This window comes from Chlamydotis macqueenii, chromosome 3 (genome assembly GCF_036417535.1).
Source record: "Chlamydotis macqueenii isolate bChlMac1 chromosome 3, bChlMac1.mat, whole genome shotgun sequence".
In the NCBI taxonomy this organism is placed as follows: domain Eukaryota; kingdom Metazoa; phylum Chordata; class Aves; order Otidiformes; family Otididae; genus Chlamydotis; species Chlamydotis macqueenii.
This window is the reverse complement of record NC_141558.1, coordinates 108,470,085-108,481,375: the sequence shown is the minus strand read 5'-3', so window position 1 is coordinate 108,481,375 and position 11,291 is coordinate 108,470,085. Positions and strand designations below refer to the sequence as shown.

Here is an 11,291-nt window from a genome sequence, read left to right as displayed (position 1 = left end):
ATCTGCAGTTTTCAGGGTGGGAGAAGAAAGCCAATACTGGTGCTTGAAAATGTAATGACTTTACAAAATGTTTATTTTAGGTGTACCAGAGTTTGGAACATGAACTCCAGAAGCACGTTAATCATCAGGATACCCTACAACAGTGCCAGACTTGGCTGTCTACAGTGCAGTCAGAGCTAAAGCCAACTACCTGGCCACCTTTCAGCCTGGCAGATGCAGTTAAACAGGTAAAAGTTCTGCACTTGAAAATGCTCAGTTATCCTTAACAAGGTGAGTTCAGGTAAGAGCTTTATATTAATAGGAATTAGATATTCTCTCTGGCCTTCTCAGAGGGCTATGTTGCCTCATTGTTTCTTCCCAGCTCCAAAAGGAATACTTAGAGTGAGAAATAACTGTAGCTGAGACATCACACAGGACTTTTGCTAGCTCTGCTTAATGCTTAGAAACATCTGAAAAAAAGCTGGCTAATTAGATGAACCTCCTCAGATTCTCCATAGATGTGTTTAGCAGATAGGTGGTGTCTTTCTGCTTGTCCAGTTGCCAGTCTGTCTATTAGTGTTCCTATATGAGACCGGGCTTCATAGTCCCATGGACAGAGTCTGCTGTCAGGCAATTAAAATAATTTTTCAGCCCAAGAGCATAGTACTGCCTCTATGCCATAGTAGCCTTTAAGAATGGTTTCTTTGCTTCTTGATTATTCTTAGTAACTTAATGTATTTTACATTGAACTTTCACCTTGTTTTCAAAACAAACTGGTATGGTACTGAAAATGCTGGAATTCAGGGCTGTCTCATCCACCATGTGGCTTGATACAGACCTTGAAATACTACAGATGGCAGCTCCGCAAGGGCAGGGGGAGCAGGGGATGACAGTGGGGCCGGGGGGAGCTGGGCGTGACAGTGGGACCAGCAGGGCAGCACCTCCCCAATGATGTGCAGAACTGCAGCACACAGGTGAGGAGAGCAGGGTCCCCTTGGTGTCAGCCACCATCTGGCAATCACCAGGCGACTCTGTAGGGATGGGGCCAGTGCCAGGGGGAGGCAGTAGGTCAGGGCAGCAAGGCAATGCCAGGAGGATCAGTCAGGCCCAGATGCCTATCTATACTGTAGCTCAGGTGAGATCCAAAGGTGAGTGAGCACCTGAGCTTGCATGCAGCTCTTGAGCAAGAGGAAAGGCTTCTGAATGCTTTTCCATTGGCAGGATCCCAGCTGGGCTGAGATGCGGCTGGCCCTGAGCAGAGGCAGCCAAACCCCAAGGAGAGGGAGATTTTAAACAATGGCAGACCGCAATTAGCCTCTCCTCTCCAGGCCAAACAAACCCCGTTCCTTCAGACCTGCCCAAATGCCGTATACTACATCCCCTTATCCCCCCAGCCCTTTGCTGAGCTTGTACCAGTTTGCCAATATCTCTTCTATGGGAGAAGAGGGAAACTGGGCCAAATGCACCAAGGACGGTTTGACAAGTGTTAGGCACAGGAGAAGAATCACTTCCCACATCTTGCTCTCTGCGTTCTTGCTAATACAGTAATTTGGGACACACTGCTGTGGTGTTAAACTTTTTGCCCACAAGGACCCACCGCTGGCCCTGTGTTAGGTGGTCACTTGCCTCTCCTCCCTGGGACTCTGGGAGGTATGTTATTGCCTTGCTTGTCAACACTAATATCCTAGTTTTCTTTTGGCATGAGGAAGCCCTTCATAGGGAGGGAGAAGTGAGCTCCTACAGGCAATGTCAAGAGCAAGAACCCTTAACAGCATCATGTTGTCTTATCTTGGCAATTGTAGATACTGTGGGGACATTGGGAGGGTTTCAAAGGTGTGGGAAAGTGTGTTGTGCCACTGGGCTGGATTCCCCATGATCTCTCAGGCACTGGAGAATTTTATGGGTATAGGCAACATAACACTTTAGTATTCCCATTCACGTTGTTGAAACTGTATGTATCTATCCAACACTTTATTTATAAAGAAATAAGCTAGGTAATGCATCACCAAGCGCTTTGATAATTGGATGATAATCAAGTTTTTAGGAGTTACGCTTTTCCATAATTGTGACAGAGCAGCCTTACCTAATAAAATAGTGTATGTCTACATTTCGTCTTTTGGAAGTAATAAGCTAAAGTTAAAATACTACAATGCTTGATTGTGATAAAATAAGAGATTACTTCCACAGTCTCAGAGTTTATTCGAGGATTGTCTTTCCTCAGGTGAAACATTTCCGGGCTCTGCAGGAGCAGGCCAATACATACTTGGATCTCCTGTGCTCCATGTGTGATCTGTCAGATGCCACAGTGAAGAGTACAGCAACAGATATTCAACAAACAAAACAAACGGTACAAGATAACCACAACAACCTGCTTTTAATCCTATTTAGAGCTTTAACTGCCTTGATCTATCCTCTTTTAAAAAGGTCGTTTTGGGTAATGGTTTAAAGAAATGTCTTCTTACTTTCATATTAAGTATTTATTTTAGAAATAGTCTTCTCTTTCTTTTTCTGCTTTATTTTTTTTTTAGTTAAATCCACACATTGCCATCCTGGTAGTAATGCAAAGACACATAACAAAGGTTGCTAAAGGTACTTAGGAAATGTTATAAAATGTTGGTCTGAAGCCATGCAAATAACTTTCTGTGGAAGATTATTTGTTTTTGTAAAACATAATTCAATCTATTCTTCACTGTATTTTATTAAAGCTTAGACATATTTTACTGTTATTATTTATTCAACAATAGATTGATGTTCTTATTAGCATATACTAATATGTCAATTATAATAAAAATTATGATGATTAAATTCATAAATCAGAGTGCATCTATCTCAGCATATGAATTTGTAGAAATGTACCTCAATTTTAAATTTTAAAGTAACTTGGTTTTAGAATAAAATTATAAACACAAGTTATTAGAAAATAAACGTTATGAGCTTTCCCATTGTTGTAAACATGAAAAATATAGTTTCACATACACACACAACCAAACTTTTGCAACTAATTCTACCAAGAGTAAAAGTCTAATATATACAGTAGCAGTATTCCATACCAGAGAAGCAAATTGTACAAATCCTAGTAATCCATAAAAAAAAAAAAGTGGCAGTCCAAATATTGAATAGCTAAAAAGCATCCCAAACATCAGGATAAGATAAAGCAGTGAAACATTTTTAAGAAATCACAGATGGTACAGTGTTGAGATATATTAAGCTGGTTTGGTGTCTGAACCTTAAAGGAGCCCGGCTGCTGAATTTAGAAGGAAGAAGCTCTGTGACTACTGGACTATTGGTTTAAGGTGATTGATGGGCTTAGACCCAGTAAGCATTCTTCTTATTGGTATTTTACAAAAGGCATATAGGCAAAATCACTGGGCTGAGCAAATAAATGAAAATGTGTAGTTTAAGCTTTTATTTGGTCATTGTGAAGGCATGTAGGACACAGTCCAGCAGTATTCTTGGCGTGCAATAGACCAAATCATACAGTTAATGTAAGCTTTAACAGAAGATTGAGAACACTTTGAAATACATGCACTCTTAAATATACTTATTTCTCTCAAGGGTGAATGATAATTTTTTTTCCACAGCTTTCCTTTGATAGGTCTGATTTTTATAACTTTTGAAGATTAAGACTCCTTTTGTGGATAATATTAGCCTCTTCAGAATCAAGTGCAGAAATTTGCAGTTAGTACAGTATTGTGCTCAGTCAAAGAATGGTATTCATCCTCCATTCTCCAAAAATAGCTAACTTAAAGCATTCCTACTGCTTTTCATTTCTTTTCTTCTAGATTGAGCAACAGATAATGCACTCACAGTATTTGGCACAAGGTTGGGAAGAGATCAAACAAATGAAGGCTGAGCTCTGGGTATATTTCCAGGATGCAGATCAACAACTACAGAATTTGAAAAGGAGACGGGCAGAGTTGGAGCTAAACATTGCCCAGAATATGGTACTCCAGGTTAAGGTAAGGAGACTTCGGATTAAGAATAGAAGGCAAGGAAGAAGTGCATCCTGTGGCTGGTATTATTATAATTCATGTTACATGCACGTATTGCATTGAATTGCTAATATGTTCTAAGCAAGAGCAGAGGAGACAGAGGAAAGAGGGTTTCCTTATTGATGCTACAGAAAGCAAAACACTGTACTTCAGTATTTTGGGTTGTTTTGGTTTTTTAACAGTAAACAATTTTCAGCCTACTGTTCTGATTTGCCATCACTTTCAATGGGCTAATTGCTGATCACAGTGGACTTGAAGATAAGATCTGTAGCTTGTGCTTGCTGAGTGCTTTGATACCAATACTTCTCAATTATTTAGATCTACTTCAAACTTAGTCAAGGAAACCATTCAATGTTGCTAGACTCTGAAAAACCACTGGAGAATAGGTGGGATAGAAACCCAGTTTAACTTACCCTGAATAGGGAGACAAATGCCTTCAGATCTTCACTCATTCTTATTAATTTGCAGGTGAGAGAATTTTTATGGCCGTTCTTCACACATCACAAACATCAGTAAAGTAACAAGAAGAAACAGGACAAGAGATTATTTCTTTGATGAATTATTAAATGCTTAGGTTTTGCATTTTTGGTCTTTGGACTTTGCTTGTATTCTTTTTCTGATATGCCAGGAGTTAGGTGAAGAGTAAACGGCACTTCTTCATGTCTGTTCTACCCGAGTGTTTGACCAAAGTCATAGCCCTTGAAGATATCTTGGCACAATGTGTGCTGAAAGATGTTACACTAGCTATCATTAGAGTCCAGGAAGAAGCAGGATTCTGTATTTCTTCACTGTTTCAATAAGGAACTTTGTATTATTATGAAAGGAAGGCACCTACTGTACTGTCAGTTGTGGCACAATTTTTATTTTTTCCTGGAATTTGCCCTGGTAATTGAAGATGCCTAGATCCATTTGAAGCAGTCACAAAAAGGAATGAGGCAGAACTGAGCAGGAGCATCTCTCCTCCTGAACCCCTACCAGCCCTCAGTGAAAACACATCATCGCAGCAAAGAGCTGAAGCTGGGCATGGTTATTTAGTTACAGTTACTGGAACTAGAATTTGAGAAAATATTGTATTTAGCCTAGACAGTGTGTAAGTGCTGAAAAATATTTGTTTAGTTTTAGTTATGGTATATTGCATATTCTTTTTTCGGGTTCTCTGTGACTTCTTATTCAGTAAGAAATGTGTGTGCTGATGGACTCTTTTATTTGCTGGAATTTATTAGCTGAAATAGCAGTCATACCTAGATAATCATTGCCTTTGTTTCAATAATCACAGCGATAATGGTCGCTATTATAGAAGTAGGAACAAAGCAAAGTATGGATGTGGGGGCTCACTGACTCGTGAACTCTGCTTCCTATTTTACTTTCTAATGAAAAAGGAAAAGGGGAAAAAAATTACCTAGAAACAGTACTGGTAAAATGAATTCTTGTGAGACCCAGACTATCTTGCATGTTTTAGTGTGTGGTGGGAGCTCTGCTATTCCAGAAGCCTGGACAACAAGATGTGACTTGATCATGATTTCTGTTGATCACTGGCACTTGGAAGCTTCTCTGGTTTGCCTTCACATTTGTAACCAACCTGGCCTCACCTGAGAAGATGAGGAGAAAGGTTAGGGGAAGGGAGAAGACACTTCTTCCCATTTGCATCTGCACAGCATTTGCCTGGGCAAATAATTAGCCCTTACACAATTTATTTATTTCAGAGTTTTCTTTAAATTCCATCTTATAATTTTGAATAGATGTCACTGTATTGGTTTTGACTTGTATGTTTTTCAGGAATTCAGTCAGAAGTTGCAGTCTAAGCAGTCAGCTCTTACCTCTGTGACTGAGAAGATGAACAAACTAACCCAAGGACAGGAATCAGCTGAATGCAAGGAAATAGGAGAGCTGAGCAACCAGTGGCTGGACCTCTGCTTTCAGGCACATAGTTTGCTCGTACAGAGGGAGAAGGATCTGCAGAGGACGAGGGATTACCATGATCGCATGAATGTAGTTGAAGTTTTCTTGGAAAAGCTCACAAAAGAGTGGGACAACCTGGCTAGGTAAAAAAGGAGTAGCACGCACAAAGCTGACTTAGTGTATATACGCTGAAAGGGCTGTTTACAGAGTGTCTCTAAGTTGCATCCATGCTTAATTAAAAGCGAACCTCCCTTATTAATTATAGGACAATTTCTTCTATTGAAATAAAGAGAGTTTGAGAAGCCAGATCTTCAGTGTTTGTCTTTAAGGCAAGTACTGATTGATCCCATCTCAAGAGTATAGCTTTTTCTGATATTTCAAGCATTTTGACTATTTTGTTTGAACTCTTTCATTTGCATTTACTGTGTTTCATGTGTGTTTTTCATTGTGATATTGTGTTTTATCTGTTAGACTATTATATTAAAGTTTAGTTGCTCTTGCTAAATGATTGCAGCTTCTTTGTGTAGCATAAACACACCAGCTTCTGTGTAAAATTGTGAGAGTTTATTACTGCTGCTGTCACTGTCATGGAACAAGATTCACTTCAACCGCAGTACTTGTTCTTCATATGCGTGACATAACCAGTATGCTCTGTAGTATTCGTGTTAATTTTGTATGGTCAGCCTGATGACCACATTGTAGATGAAAGGGAGATGTATAAAAATGTTAAACCTTTTAGTTTATATTCAAGACTGGTACCTTCAAAATAATCTGAAAACTGTAGGTATTTATATCATATTGATTTCAGTATACAGTGAGCTTATAATTCATCCTGATCTCTTTTAAAAAAATATGTCCTGAGATAGGATCTAATAATCATTTCTATCCTGTCCATTTTGATAACAGATCTGATGCTGAAAGTACAAACATACACCTTGAAGCTTTGCAAAAATTGGCACTGGCACTACGGGAAAGGAGATTTGCTCTGGAAGATTTGAAAGATCAGAAACAGAAGATGATAGAACATCTGAATGTTGATGACAAAGAATTAGTAAAGGAGCAATTTGGTCATTTTGAGCAACGCTGGACTCAGCTGGAGGACCTTGTCAAAAGGAAAATTCAAGTTTCTGTTTCAACCTTAGAAGAGCTCAGTTTGGTGCATTCCAAATTTCAGGAACTAATGGAATGGGCAGAGGAGCAGCAACCTGGTATCTCAGAAGCTCTTAAACAGAGCCCTCCTCCAGACTTGGCTCAGAGTCTTCTCATGGATCATCTTACCATTTGCAGTGAGCTTGAAGCCAAGCAGCTTGTTCTGAAGATGCTTGTGAAGGATGCTGACAGGGTGATGACCAACCTAGGGCTCAATGAAAGGCAGGAGCTGCAGAAAGCACTTTCTGATGCCCAGCACCATGTAGGTTGTCTCAGCGATCTGGTTGGCCAGAGGAGAAAGCACCTGAATAAAGCACTGTCTGAAAAGACCCAGTTTCTTATGGCAGTCTTTCAGGCTACAAACCAAATTCACCAGGATGAGAAGAAGGTAACATTTCCAGAACACATTTGTCTGTTGCCAGAAGATGTGAACAAACAGATCAGGACTTGTAAGAATGCTCAGGCTAACCTGAAGGCCTATCAAAGTGACGTCACGGCGTTGTGGGCTCAAGGAAGGGATTTAATGAAAGAAGCAACAGAACAAGAAAAGAGTGAAGTGTTAGGTAAACTGCAAGAACTACAGAATGTGTATGACACTGTTTTACAGAAGTGTAACCAGAGATTGTTAGAGCTGGAGAAAAATATAGTTTCCAGGAAATATTTCAAAGAAGACTTGGATAAAGCATGCCATTGGCTAAAACAAGCTGATATTGTCACATTCCCAGAAGTCAATGTAATGAATAGTAACTCTGAACTATGCATGCAGTTGGAAAAGTACCAGCAGATTCTTGAGCAATCTCCAGAGTATGAAAATCTGTTGCTTGCACTGCAAAGAGATGGCCAAGAAATCCTACCATCACTTAATGAAGTGGATCATTCTTATCTGGATGAAAAACTTAACATTATTCCTCAGCAATTCAATATTGTCACTGGTCTGGCAAAAGAAAAATTATATAAGGTTCAGGAAGCAATTTATGCTAGAAAAGATTATGCCTCTTTGATTGAGTTGACAAGTAAAGCTCTGACTGAGCTAGAAGATCAGTTTGTTAACATGGGCAAAGCTCCAGCTTCTGTTTTAGCCAAAGAAGCAGTGTCACTCCAGCAGGCCTACAGAGATCTCTTAGGTGAAGTGGTGAGCCTTGGTGCGGCAGTGGATGAACTAAATCAGAAGAAGGAGGCCTTTCGAAGCACTGGCCAGCCATGGCAACCAGATGAGATGTTAAAACTTGTCACGCTGTATCACAAGTTGAAGAGGGAAATAGAACAGAAAATCAACCTGTTGGAAGACACAATAGAGGCGTGCCAGCAACATGAGAAAATGTGTGTGCAATTTGAGGCACAGCTAGAGGCAGTGAAGAAGGAGCAGATTAAGGTGAATGAAGAAACGCTCCCAGTAGAAGAAAAGTTGAAAATATATCACTCTCTAGTGGGCAGCTTGCAAGACTTGGGGAGTCTTTTGAAGCGAATAACTGAAAATCTAGAAGTTCTTTCTCCTCAGCTTGACTTATCTGCATGTGAGACAGCAAATCACCAAGTAGAGTCTTGGCAAGAGAAACTAAAGTCTTTGCATGCTGCCATTGGTGACACTGTGATGGAGTGCGAGAACAGACTTGTGCAAAGCATAGACTTCCAGACAGAAATCTGCCGCTCACTGGAGTGGTTGAGATGGGTGAAAACAGAACTTAATGGAACATTAAGTTTGGACCTCAAACTGCAAAGCATCCAAGAAGAAATCCGAAAGGTTCAGATACATCAGGAAGAAGTGCAGTCAAGCCTGAGAATAATGAATGCATTGAGTGATAAAGAGAAAGAGAGATACATGAAAGCAAAAGAGCTGATACCTGCTGAGTTGGAGAACACTCTTGCTGAGCTGACGGAGCTAGACAGTGAAGTTCAAGAAGCTATACACGTGAGACAGGTTAGTGCACCCAAAGTGTCATTAGTTTCTTGCTCATGAAGCTGAAAAATATGGCTCTGTGGCTTGACGTTTGTAATAATCATGAAAAGACTGATTTTCATTTATATCTGCGTATAGAAGTGCAAACTCACTGAGAACCTACTTCCATGTAGTCTCTCTGGACCTGTATTTTAGATATAATAAAGGGAAAAGAAAACAAGTGTGGGCAAAATCCAGCCTCTCACTAGAGGATATTTTTGTTGCTGCTGTGAATTTTATGTCTGTGACCCTCTGTATAACTTATGCTTTTATTTCAGGCTACCTTGAATAAATTATATAGCCTCTGCCAAAGATACTACCAAGTGATGCAGATAGCAAATGACTGGCTTGAAGATGCTCAGGAATTTCTGCATTTAGCAAGAAATGGTCTTGATGTTGAGAACTGTGAGGAGAACCTAAGGAACCACACTGAATTTTTCAGCACAGAAAGTCAGTTCAGTAATCATTTGAAGGAGTTGCAGGGCCTTGTGTCTGAGATAGAGCCCTTTATCCAAGCCACAGCAAGAGAGCAACTGATGCAGAGCATAGCTGGATTGGAGGAAAAGGGCAAAGGGACAAAGCAAGAAGCCAAAACTCAGCAAGAGTGCTTGCAAAGGTATTTTCATCTAATTTTTTTCTTTCATTTTAAGATCACCTTGTTGGTGATGAAAGAAAGAGATCACAACAGTAATTGGAGCTTTGTAAAATGTTTGTGCTACTGATGAGAGAGGTGAGCATTGGGATTCAGAGCTCTTGACCTTTGTTGTCTCCTCTGCCACTGACTGACTAGATGTATGATCCTGAGGAAGCTGTGATAAAATGGTATAAAGCTTGGAACAGTACTGAAAAGAAGAGTAGGAAATGTCTGTCCCTTATTTCATCTGGCACAAGACCTATGCAGAAACAAATTAGGCTGAAGCAGACATTTTGAACCAAAAGGAAATACCTTTTTAACAAGCATATCTGTTACTTGTAATTCTTGAATGTTCTGGATTCCAAAAGTTTGGATGGTTTTAAAACACAACCTAGACAAAGTCATTGAGGAAAAGTCAGTGAAGGGCTATTCTACACCAAGCTGTGTCTATAAGGCATAGCTAAAAATCAGGAGCACGTGCTTCTATGCATGTTCTTTCCCACTAATCTTTCTTTCTTCTTGGAAAATACTGCGTAGCAGCAAAACTAAGCAGTTACCTTGAAAATTGGGTGCAACAATATTCCTGATTTTCATATGGTTTTGTATTGCATTAAATTGTTCTTTCTGGAACTATATTTGTTCAAGGTGTGCTTCTGAGTGGCAGGAATACCAGACAGCAAGGCAGAAGGTTATTGAAGTGATGAACGAGGCTGAGAAAAAATTATCTGAATTCTCAGTAGCTAAAGCTACGTCTTCTCATGAAGCAGAAGAGAAGTTGCTAACACATAAGGTAAGGTACTGAAAATTATATGAAACTCTCTTCCTTCAGTGAAAATATATGTATGTTATGTGTGTCCCTACCTGTGGTAACTTGAATATGAGGTTTTAGATCTTTTTCTGTAGCACTTAACTGTGTCATAGCACACCAAAAGGTATTTTGTGTAGTGCAGAACACACATGACCTTTGTAGGGTGACTGGGACAGATATGTTTAATTGCTTTTCAGCTTAATATCTGTTTATGTGCCGTGGAAGGAACCATGAAGTTCCTAAAAGCCTTGGAGGCATAAGTCCCAAAATTATGTAACCTACAAGAAGTTCAGGTCAGCAGAAACGTCCATCTACTTTGGATCATGTGGAATAGTTTTACTAGAACAAGTAGGGCTGGGATTTAGTATTAACTCTTGTTTAATCTAAAATAAAGAAATGCAATATAAAATAATTACTTTCCCCTCTAGCATTTAGGGTGCTGATCAGTTGCCTTCATATAGGTAGTTATGGACACTTCAGATGTCCTGCCTGGTTTCCAGCTGTGTCTCTGTGAAGCCAGGCATCTCCCATAAGAGTAATGTCATGTCTGCCGGCTTCATGGGAATATCCTGATACCCTCAGGCATTGAAAATGACTTTAGCAATAAACATGACATAAGTGTATGCTTAACACCTGAATTACTTCTTTCGTTCTTAGACTATAATAGAAGTTATCCTTTATTATGAGAAGAGTCCTGAACGCTAATTTCTGTCCCTTTCGAGAAGTTAGCAAGGAAGAGAAAACATGACTACACCAGATTTCTGCTCCTTCCAGAGAGTTGCATTTTAAACCAGATCCCTCAAGTAGCTGTAGCTGTAGCTAATATATTGTGTATGAAAAATAAAATGAGACCTAACCATCTCACTCGGCATAGAGTACCTCCTCTTTGTAGTG

General features: G+C 39.7%; 1 protein-coding gene across 1 annotated transcript in view; it reads left to right on the top strand.

Annotated features, from left to right (window-relative positions):
* SYNE1 (spectrin repeat containing nuclear envelope protein 1) overlaps window positions 1–11,291 on the top strand; it is a 310,078-nt gene that overhangs the window by 174,373 nt on the left and 124,414 nt on the right. The window contains exons 73-79 of the mRNA XM_086745962.1: window positions 81–227; window positions 2,201–2,326; window positions 3,762–3,938; window positions 5,748–6,013; window positions 6,777–8,937; window positions 9,234–9,571; window positions 10,235–10,379. Coding sequence (XP_086602088.1) covers window positions 81–227; window positions 2,201–2,326; window positions 3,762–3,938; window positions 5,748–6,013; window positions 6,777–8,937; window positions 9,234–9,571; window positions 10,235–10,379 — 3,360 coding nt within the window. The remainder of the gene's footprint in view (window positions 1–80; window positions 228–2,200; window positions 2,327–3,761; window positions 3,939–5,747; window positions 6,014–6,776; window positions 8,938–9,233; window positions 9,572–10,234; window positions 10,380–11,291) is intronic.